This window comes from Bactrocera dorsalis, chromosome 1 (assembly GCF_023373825.1).
Source record: "Bactrocera dorsalis isolate Fly_Bdor chromosome 1, ASM2337382v1, whole genome shotgun sequence".
NCBI lineage: Eukaryota > Metazoa > Arthropoda > Insecta > Diptera > Tephritidae > Bactrocera > Bactrocera dorsalis.
The window spans coordinates 105549988-105561551 of record NC_064303.1 but is presented as its reverse complement, the minus strand read 5'-3'; the positions used below and the strand labels follow the sequence as shown (position 1 = coordinate 105561551).

Sequence of the window (11564 nt, the reverse complement as noted above, 5' to 3'; positions counted from 1 at the left end):
GATTTTGCTGACCGGATATTTATCTGCAGCAAGGATTATAATTGTTATTAGCTTCAAATTGAAATAAAATTTACATATGTATATATTTTTTTACAGAATGGCACTTTTTAACAAAAAAAAATTAGTTTAGTGTCAAGCAAACTTAATAATCATTGCAATTTATACACCTTTCTTGCTATCAATTTATTGCTTTATAAATACTCCTCCATACATATGTGTGTACTTTTTAAATTACAAGAGTCGAAGATTTATTAGCTGAGTAATTGAAGGAAAATAAAAATCGTAAATGGTACAAATAGCAATCGACTACGAATAGAAAGTAAAAGAGCGGGAAAGCGAGAGCGAGACCGAGCAAAAAGTGTGTGGAAATAAGTCACTCATACGCTCCGTTGGCTTTGCCTGATTTACTGTCGCATGGCACACAAACGCACGCAACTAACACACACACATACATACACATAGAAACAGATGCCAAGGAAACGACTAGGAAGGAAGCAACTGCAGTGGCGTGTGGCAGCAATTCGCTTAATCGCTCGTAATCGTTAAGGTAATTGGCCAACTGAGGAAGTGTATGAAAAATTAAATAAAGCAAAAAATCTACAAAATCATAATAAGAGAAAATAGAAAACTTTGCACAGAATGAAAACATCAATTGAAAAGCAATTTCAGCGCCAGATTGCGCTCGCCACAATTTTACTTATTTTTCTACAAATAACCAGCGAAGGCAGTAAGAAGAGCGGTTATATGATAAAGCGCGCTGAGAAAGAAGTCTGTGTGTGTATGTATAAAGTAATAACAAAAATGTTAGATTAAGTCGGAGATATGAAAATAAATTTGAGAGAAATGCAATTTTGGAAAAAAATGCGAAAACTGAAAGTCATCTAAACTGTTTGGCCGCTGCTTTTGTGCTAAGAGATTATTTACTTGTATATTTTTTTACAACTTATTCAAGCGCCGTCCACAAAAGTCGTCAAGCGCTTATTTTTGCAGATCATTGCACGCCGTTGACTGTTAGAAAGTATGATTTCTTTTATTATATTATTTCGGTTTTTTATTTTTATTTTATTTTATTTTTAACTTTTTTTTAGCTGCGCAAGGAGACAGTATTTGTGGTGGGCGCCTTGTTGATTCGAAGTGGCTTCACTGTTAGCCAATATCAGATTTAGTTCTCTTTCCTCTCTTTCACTTTTCGCTTATTTTTTTCGCTTTCATCTCTTTAATTGGCTATTAAATATTGATTGTTGTTTGTAATTGATGATTGATATCTAGTTGTTAAATAATCTCAATGGCTTCTAAGTTCTTTTTAATGTGTTTGCAATTGCTTAAACTTTAATTTTCTGTTTTCTAATTGTTTTGATATTTATATATTTAATGAAATAGTGAGTAAATAGTCCCAGATCAATCATCGAACAAATTCTAAGTAAGATGCTCTCTCAAAAAATGGGTTTTATATTGCGGGGTTCCACTTCGACACATATTTTTGTACTCAGAATAAGGTGGGTATATTAGGTTAGCCACGAAGTTTGTAACACACTAAAGGAAACATCGGAAACTCTACTATAACATACATAAATGAACAGCTTGACGAGTTGAGTAGATTTAGCCACTGCCCGGCTGTTTGTCCGAACTCATAGTTCCAGCAGTTTTTAAGATTTCCATCTGAAATTATCTTTCGGTATCGGACCTCTATAGCATATAGCTGTCATACAAACTGACAGAGTAATATCAAATTTTTGTATTGAAAACATTTTTATTTGACAAAATATTGGGTAGTCGATAACGTTTTTACGTAAATTCAGGGAAGTTGAAAAAAAGTTACAAGTTACAACAATTTTTGTAATAAAAAGGGAAGAACGCCCGTTTCCGTTTTGGAAATTTCGAAGTGAAAGAGGCACCTCGCTCTGGTCGACCTATCGTTGAAAAAGTCGATGAAATTATGGAAAAGATTTGGTCACACATAATCAGTCATGTCATCGCTAAGGAACATAAACTTCATTGGTTTTGAACCATTTAAAAAAGGCTGGCTACAAAAATAAGCTCGATATTTGGGTACCACATGAATTGTCTGTGAAAAATTTAATGGACCGAATTAACATCTGTGATTCTTTGCTGCAACGAAATGAAATCGAATCATATATGAAGCGAGTGGCTACAGGAGACGAAAAGTGGATCAAATACCACAATAATGTGCGAAAAATATGGTCAAACTCAACAAATGATCGCAAAGCCAGTATTGACGCTTCGAAAGGATGTGCTGAGCGTTTGGTGGGATTGGAAAGGAATAATCCACTATGAGCTGCTCCGGCCTGGTCGAACGATTGATTCTACATTTTACGGTCAACAACTGATGAGATTGAAGCAAGCAACCGAAAAAGCGGCCAGAATTGATCAACAGAAATAGTTTCGTCTTCCATCAGGACAACTTTGCATTTTTTGCTGTTCATGGGATTTTTGAACACTGATTCTTATGTAAATTTAACGAGGAATCGAATGAAAAGTCAATTTTGAAAAAAAGTTTGGGGGAAAAGCAAAAAAACCGGGTTTTTGGAAAAAAAAATGTTATTTTTTTGCTGTTCATGGGATCAGAGTCCCATATTTTTGAACACTGATTCTTATATAAAATTTAACGAGGAATCGAATGGAAAAGTCAATTTTGAAAAAAGTTGGGGGAAAAGCACAATGTTTTTTTTGGATTTTTAAATTTTTTTTGGATTGTGAAAATATTTTTATTAGAAAGCTGAGATTTATTTACATAAAACTGGATAACTTAAAAATGTTTTTCACTCAATTTTGAGGTCGTTAAAAAATAAAAGAAAAAGTCATTTTTTTGTTTGATCTCAATTTGAAGAGCGCGGATATTCTACTATTGGTATATATATTATGATATTCTAAAGTTTGGTCAAATATCGGAGAACCACGGTACAAAACCATGTCGCCAATTATATATATTATATATAGCTTTATATTAAGCTTTTGGTATTTGTACTTTTTCTCTCAAAGATTGTCTCAAAATATAAATTTACGATTGCAAATTTAAAACAAACTTCCGAACTTTTTAGCATAACCAAAGTTGTGCTTTTCCCAACCCCAAGCTCATTGTAAATCTATTGTAATCTCCAGCTCTCTAGTGCTTCCTTGTCTCTCCATGCACAGCAGCAAATCATTTCTTTTCATTTGCATTTTTTAATTCGAAAACTTTTCACTTTATATGTTTTCTTCTTGTGCCGGCAACGCAGCTCTCACACGCGCGCTGTATTAAGTAATTCAAATGAGCCACATAAATATCAATTAATTCTGGCTTAAGTGGTGGCTAGAACTTTTGCTCTTTTAGAGCTTCTGCTGCAGCGGCGAAATTTTGCGCGCACAAAGCGAGAAAAAACTCCAATTAATCAGCATTAGAGTGGGGCCAAAGAACGAAAGAAAAGATGCAGTAAGTGCACTTGAAGAAAGGATAAAGAGTTGACTTTAAGCGCTTGCTTCTTTTGCTGGTGATACTTAGTTTTAAAGTTTAATGGCTTGATATTTAAATTAAAAAATTTTGAAATATTTTTTTTTTTGGACAACAAGTCTACAATATCAAAAAGTTCAGCCACAAAATTACGTAATTTATGAAATCTAGAAGTCTAAAACGTGTAATCGCAGCCAAAAACTTTCATACGGCCAAATTATAATTGCCGGCATGTGCTGAGCGCAGCGTCAAACTGCAGCTTGCTTGAATGTCGTCAGCAACTGCAAGAGCAACGGCAAGAGCAACGTTGCTTGGTGACAATGCACGCTGAAAGCGCCGACTACAATAACTGATTTTTTAGCGCCAAACTTTTCATTGCAGCACCACAAGCCAATGATTCTGATGTGAATCGTTTTTTAGTGGAATTTGTGTGCGTCGACAAAAGTTTGCAGCGTCTACGTCATACTTACATAAATACAGTAGAAGCGTTGAACAAAGTCATTCTAAAATGGATTATGGCAACAACGCTAGTGAAATGCTCATACATATATACATATATACATGCGTATACACATACATATATACATACACATAAGTAGTATATACAGAATCGTGTAATATTTGTACGTGCTTAAATAGTTTGCTAGTTTCGCTATTCGTCTGTATCTGCCATGGCTCAGCACCACGACTGTCTCACGGCTAGACTGAAGCAGCCGTTTGTTTTAATTTTAATTACACTTTAAAATTGGTCAGCAATCATGTCTCACCACTATGGAATTGGAAGTTCTAAAGTCGCGCACTATCCAAACCCGCTCAAAGGGTTGTCTTTTAGCCGTGCAACAGCTCGCTCCATTCCTGCCACATGGTTTGTATGCGCTGGTGTAGGAGATTAGAAAGTTTTAGGTAGCAATTCGTAGCGCTTGAGTTATGTGCTCGAAAGCGCAAAACTATGTTGTAAAATAAATACGTTTACATACTTATATACTAGCGCTGATAAGCTGGGGCGCTAATTTCGAACTTAAATTAAGAGACAAAACTACTGTGACAAAGCCATTTCGGGCTTTTCCGTGGATCAAACCTAAAAATCCATTTCCACTAAAACATATTGTTCTATGGTCGAAAAATAATCAAAATTTAAAAAAATAACGGCGTTTATTAAGAAGCAAATTTATTCGTTTTCGGCCTGCCAAAATTGGTTTTTGATGAGATCAAAAACAGGTGGACCAATGTATAAAGAACTACATACAGAACATGAGAACTATGCCCAAAAAAATGTAAAAGTAATCGGATCTTTCGTTTCCGTAACTCAAAAATCCTTAGAGGTATTCCTACAACAAAAACAGAAATGTTGGCTTCGGCTGCACCAAAACCTCAATAAAAGTTCTCCATACAAGAATTTGAGTTTGCAAATCAGTTTGTATGGCAGCTATAAGGGTTTGATATCGACGGTACTGGCTTATGAGCAACTTCTGGGAGAGAAACTGATGTATGACAAATTTTAAATCGATATCTCAAAAACTGAGGGACTACTTGGTGTATATACAGGCTGTTAACGATTAATAATAAGTTCACTTAATTTAAATCGTTAACGCTAAATCGTCTCAGCTCATCTCGTTGATTTATCCGTCGTTTCCTTCTGGGTATTACAAACCACAGGGCCATCATACGATATCATTTGAAAATAAAATGTTATTATATACACATGTTACCAAACAACACCTAAGCGTTAGCGCACTTAAGCACAGCAAATATTTTAACAGAGGCAACTAAACTAAAACTAAAATAAACACAGACATCTGTAGATTTCCCTAGATTAGGTATGAATACCGTTTATATGATAAAACGTGTGATAAAAGACAATCAAACGCACTGCTTCATTGTATACTGAATGATTATTTTATATAGTTTAGTATTTTTTTTAGTAAAATTACAAATTTTATTCTGTTCACAACAATTGACATAGACTAAATTCGAAAACGCGCGTTTGTCTTCTACAAAGAAATCATTAAAATGTGTTTCTTCAACAAGTAATATATTGTTTATATGTATTTTATAGTAGATCATTCATCAGTTGGTCATTGACACAAATATTCTCATATCTTCTCATATCGCAAATTATCCAAATCGTAACATTTTCTTGTTTTGATGTTTGTATGCATATTTTAGTTTATTATTGCGTATTATCTTGCATATCTACATACATACATACGTGACGATAATAAACGATTAATTCTGCTTTGTTTAACACACACGCACATTTCACGATTATAACGCGTCGCCATCTCCTTAATACAAGTAGTCCAAAATAGATAATCTAATCTCAAATAAAACGGCAGTATAACATAGGTGGTATTAACTAGCTTGCATCTTCGTATTTGCATATAACTGCAAAGGTATCACCGCCCAAGTGCTCTGCCAGCCACTTATTCTTTATGACAGCCAGTTTAAGTGTCTCACATTTGAATTTCGCATAGAGATTTGTATGCAGCGTACGCCCCATACCTTCAATTACTAGCAAGTCAGTCTCATGTTTTTGTATAGCATCGCATAATTCACTCGGCAATGTACGCATATCCAAGCAGGGACCACTCTGACCATTCGCATACACTAGTAAGTTTTGCTCTTGCTTTGCTTTTGCGAGTACGCTGCAATGTATACAGCATTTATCCAACAGTTCGGACAACTCTCCGCTTGTCACATCATTCAACGAAGGTTCGGTATTTGCACATAGTAGCACTTTAGTGCCACGTTGCAGCAGTGCACGCACGAATGGCAGCATGCCTAACACAACATCTACGCCACTATTATCGACGAAAATAAGCGCACATTTATGCGCATTGCCACGCAGCCGGTGCAGCCAAGCGTCCAGATTGTCTATAAGCCAAGGACGCTTTTGTATACGCTCCAGCGCTGCATGCAAACCGAAATTTGTATCCTCATTCAAAATACTCGCCACAGCTTGTGCACCCCAATCGAACATGTTACCAGCAAGCACACCGCGTACCAGCTCTGTCCAACGTGCTGCATTGTCATCGATGGCATCTAACTCTTCCAGCCGTTTCTTTAAGTTGGCAACGGCAGCAGTGTTTTCTAAGAGTTTTTGTTGTTTCCATGGATCATCAAAACCAAATAAACGCAATTGCGTCTCATTCAATTCCAGCAATTCACGTATACCTAGCACAACATTGTTGGCCGCATTTATTTCTGTATTTCTTTGGTATTCGTCCAGTTTTGCCAAATAGGCTTTACGGAAGTTTTCCGCTCGTTCTGTAGCTGTGTCGTCAATTTGACATTGACTTTCGGCTGCCTGTGTGGCAAATTTTGCAACCAAGTCACGAAAGCAAGGGAACCAATATGCAGCCGCTTTTGTATCTTTGTTCAAGTCGATTGTGTCTGGTGTATATGTACTAGGATCTCTTAGCAGTGTGTAACACTTCGATTCGCCCATACTTCTGACGCAGCTTAAATGAAACAATTTGTTTATACGCCTGATCATTTATGCTTTGCTGTTATTGTAAATCACAAAATACCTTCAACTTCCTAAAAAGTAGCCAACTCTCTGCACACCCACGACACCAATAGTCTTTTTTGCGTATGTAAAATAAATTTCTTTTTTACTTTTTCTTAATGTATTTTTGGCCCTTTTTATACTTTCGTTATTCTCGTTTGACGCTAATTAAAGAGTAATCACTTTTCCACAGTTTTATCAATATTTAAATAGTTCACTGTCGTATATTTTTGCGATAAATCATAACAAAACGAAAACAAGTGATTACCAGCTGATTGGTGTTGCCACACGATTAGGTTTGTCTGCGGCTCTCAGCTTTAGGGATTTTGTATTTGATGTATATCTGATGTTTTTGTTAATTATTCGAAGTAAATCCTATTGAAATATATTTTTCCACTTTGCATGTAGAGTTTTTAGAAGCTATTGAGCTTTTCTGTGTGCTTTAATGTTATAAGCACTTAGCATACAAATTAATTTTTAATTAAACATCAGATTATTATGCTATTATTAAAAATAAAATATGGCAACTCCTTTTGTTAATAAAATTAACAAAATATTTTTTGTGGTTTTTGAGAACTTTTTATCATTTCACAAGGATTGTATGCCAAGCCACAACTTGTTATTATCACCTATAGCCGTGTGAATTTATAAAAATTTACGTGTTTGTGGCAAGATAAAGAAAAAATTATACATATATTTTTAAAAATTATGTTAAAATAGGAATAAAGCATGATACAATATTTTCTCAAATTAAAACATGAAACAACTAATTAAAAATGGCAATTAAACCTCCTAGCTTAAAGACCCATTCAGTAAAATATTAAATAAATGACTCAAAATTTAACATTTTATTAGCGTATTTAAAGATTTTAGTTCAAATTTTATACTTTAATTACTATTTTTTAATTTAATATATACAAATTTCATATAATAACTTCCATTTCGTTTGTTTCAGTGTTCTCCTATTATTTCGACAAGGCCAATCAAATCAGCCATCACTGTATGTGAGATATACCAACAACATTTAGTGCTGGCAACACTGTTATGTGGCAGCTGTCAGCGAACGAATAATAGCCAACTTCAAGTGACGTTCGGTTCTTTCCGGTTGAATTTTTGACAGATCAACAACTTAAAAATGGTACGGAGTAAATAAATCGAAAAATTTTATTACAATCCAAAAATGAAGAAAAATAAGTTCACGCAAAAAATGTAGTACTATGTTTACTTAATGTAAATAATCTAAACGTGCTGTGATTTTTAGACTTTTTAATGCATTTAACTAAGTGTTTATGTAGACTTTCGACAGCGATGAAAGTGCGATGATTATTAATATGCCTAAATTCTCTTTTGTACTTCTCAGGCCAAACGCACCAAGAAGGTTGGAATCGTAGGTAAATATGGTACCCGTTATGGTGCCTCCCTACGTAAGATGGTCAAGAAGATGGAGGTGACCCAGCATTCAAAATACACCTGCACCTTCTGCGGCAAGGTAAGTTTGCATCAAAGCTAACTTTTTCTGTTTAAATACTAATTGGTTTTTTCTGTGTCTCTTCTTATAGGACTCGATGAAACGTGCTTGCGTTGGTATCTGGTCCTGCAAACGCTGCAAGCGTGTTGTTGCCGGTGGCGCTTGGGTGTACTCCACCACCGCCGCAGCTTCCGTACGCTCGGCTGTGCGTCGTCTGCGTGAAACCAAGGAACAGTAAATTCCTGCCTGGAAACCGAACTGATTTTCTCAGTTCATCTAGTAAATAGTTTAATTTACATTAAATTTGGCGCGGATTGTGCTATACCAAATTTTAATTTGGTAGTGTTGTTTGGCCGCCGGCTTACGGACACGCTTTGTTGTACAAGGAAAAAGAAAATAAAAAAGGATTTTTTAAACAAATATGAAAAGTGTTGTGATTTGTGCGACAAAAGCAGTAGAAGAAGCTGAAATTAGTGAAAGAAATTAGATCTGGTGCATATTTTACGTAAATATTGGGAATTTCCGATATTTACATGTAATAACTTGCATATAGGCGTTAAAAAGCAAGAATCCAACAAATGCGCGCATATTTGTTAGTGGTTTTGCATTAAAAGCATTTGCATATTTTAACCAACAACATAATATACATTTCAGTTTATTGCTATTTTCCTTTTGCCGCCACTTTTTGCACACTCCTGGTTGCCTGGTGAAAATGCGAGTTGCACATTTCATGTTAAAAATCCCAGCAGCCACTGTGCGTCACAGAACCATTGCCTATACTTGAGGCGCTACTGTGGCTACTGTACGAACAGGAAGCACTTGTGCGACCAGAAAATGTAGCATACCCCCAAGGCGCAAAATTTTCTGCGACACTTTCTGCACGGTTATGGTCGCCTGGTAGAATTGGGCAAAATTGGCTGCTGCATAAAATCAGAAAATCGACAGGGTGACTCAGATGAATTATTTTTTTTTTTAGATTTTAATTCTTAGCGCATGGGTATTTCACGCAATATTTTTGCAAATAATGTTAATTGCTAAATAAAACAAATTGCACAGCGTAGGTTGTAGGTCATTATTATTATTTTCATTTATTTCATTTCAAAAGTTCGTTTAAAATGTTTCTTCATTCTAAATTGTAAAATACAAATGTGTGTATGTGTACGCTTATTCAATACTTATACAATACGTATATAGAATCAAACGAAAAATATTATTAGCTAATTAATTAGTTTGGCGGCAAATAAATGAAAAATATGGACTCATAAGCTAAAAAATAAGACATTTTAAAATTAAAAAATATACAAAATTATTAAATTGCTAGAGAAAAATTATTTAACAGTTGATATGGATATTTTGCAAGCCGGTTCATTTCATAAAGCGCACCATCCGAAAAAATACATGAAGTATACATATATAAATATATGCATGTATATAACGTACAAAATATTTAAATACAAAATTATAGTTATACAAAGAGATTTTTGCTTTTGAAGTCGATTGCACTTAGAAATAGACATTTGCTTTATAAATAATGTTTTGATTTCGCACACAAATATTGAAATAAATATTTTTTGGAGTTTTTTTTTTTTAATTTTTGTTTTTACAATTATGAGCTATAAAAATTACAAATTTTTATCGTACTTTTACAATACAAATTTACGTATCATTATTATTAATATTATTTTGCTTAAGGGTATTTTCAAAATTCTTTGAAATATTTTAAATATATTCATATGTACTTGCAGATCACTTAAAATTTTTTTATGCATTTAAATTTCATTTTTTTACTATATACAAACGATATTTGTTGTACGTGTAGATTTTATGATTATTTTCTTTCTCTTATAGAGCAAATCTTTTGCTAGCTCTTTTTTATTACTATACTATAATTTATATATATGTATGTATAATATATTTTTTTATTTATGTTATTGTTGTTGTGACTTTTTATGATATTGTATGTACTATATTGGTTGCTAGTTTGTTTATGATTATGATTAGTTACAAATTGAGAGATGCAAACATTCTTGATTTTGTTTTTGTTTTATAATTTTTCATTACTTGCAACTACTTATATAGGAACAGTTTATAAAAAGGAGTGTTTGAAGTGTTAACGGTATTGCAAAGAGCGTTAAATGCTTGCATTGAACAATAAAAAAGTGAAAATGAAAAAAGTGAATTGAGATGACATAATTTTATAAACATAAATAGTGAGATTTTAAAAATCAGTTTTTATAAATTAATAAATTTAAGTTTTTTAAAAGATTTACTTATGCAAAAATATGCAAATCCGCGCTGTGGAAGATTTATATGTATATGTATGTACATGAAAAGCAAAATATGTGGAAAATAATTTTTAAAAAATACAAAGAATTGGTTAATGACAAAGCATTTTTCAAAAAAAAAAAATGAAAAACAATCTAAAAAAAGTTAAAAAAAAAAATAAATTTTATAATAATTTTATAAATAATTAAAAAATATTTTTTTAATAAAAAAAAAATAAAAAAAAATTAAAAAAAAAATAAAAATAATTAAAAAAATTACAAAAAAATTTAAAAAAAATATTAAAAAATTTAAAAAATATGTAAAAAAAAGTATTAAAAAAAAATATAAAATTAAAAAAATAATATTTTTTTTTTTTAAATTTTACAAAAAGTTTCAAATTTTTTTTAAATCGTAAGTATAACTGCTTATAAATGCTTTAACACATAAAAAGTTATAAAACATAATGAAACTGATCTGGCAACTACTTTTTACAGCTTAGTAGTTATCAAAATCGTTTGGCTTTGCAATTTTATATAATATTTTCAATGTACACACATATAAATATACTTTTTCAGATTTAATTAATTTTTGTTTAATTACTTTCGGATTTCTAAATGCTTTTGTAAATTTTTTTTTAGTATAACGCATAGAGACGAAATTAAAGTTGACATATTTCTTAGAATTTTCAAATCTCAAAGTCAATTTAAATACAACCAACATAATATAGTAAAAATAGCATAGCAATGAATTACAAAAACAATAATTCTACAGCAAAAATTAACAACAGTCTCAAAATAACATTAGTGAGCCAACTATCTTGCTATTTTTTGCTTATTTTGTGAACAAACTTGTTGTGCCTTGCTTAGACTAATTAA

General features: G+C 32.7%; 2 protein-coding genes across 3 annotated transcripts; one reads left to right on the top strand and one right to left on the bottom strand.

The window, feature by feature from the left end:
• Window positions 1–5323: 5323 nt before the first annotated feature.
• On the bottom strand, window positions 5324–7251 carry LOC105224385 (4'-phosphopantetheine phosphatase). 2 transcript variants are annotated; one of them, XM_011202447.4, is made up of 2 exons: window positions 6979–7251; window positions 5324–6909 (listed from the first exon to the last, which is right to left on the bottom strand). In XM_011202447.4, exon 2 carries the CDS (start codon window positions 6894–6896, stop codon window positions 5805–5807), a length of 1092 nt encoding a protein of 363 aa, XP_011200749.2. In that variant the 5' UTR covers window positions 6897–6909; window positions 6979–7251; the 3' UTR covers window positions 5324–5804. The 2 variants fall into 2 exon arrangements, with proteins under 2 accessions (XP_011200749.2, XP_049311403.1); XM_049455446.1 differs by having other exon boundaries at window positions 5324–6900; window positions 6979–7226.
• A 686-nt stretch (window positions 7252–7937) lies between these two features.
• LOC105224386 (60S ribosomal protein L37a) lies at window positions 7938–8844 on the top strand. Its single transcript, XM_011202448.4, has 3 exons — window positions 7938–8094; window positions 8317–8445; window positions 8516–8844. Exons 1-3 carry the CDS (start codon window positions 8092–8094, stop codon window positions 8660–8662), a joined length of 279 nt encoding a protein of 92 aa, XP_011200750.1. The 5' UTR covers window positions 7938–8091; the 3' UTR covers window positions 8663–8844.
• Window positions 8845–11564: the final 2720 nt, after the last annotated feature.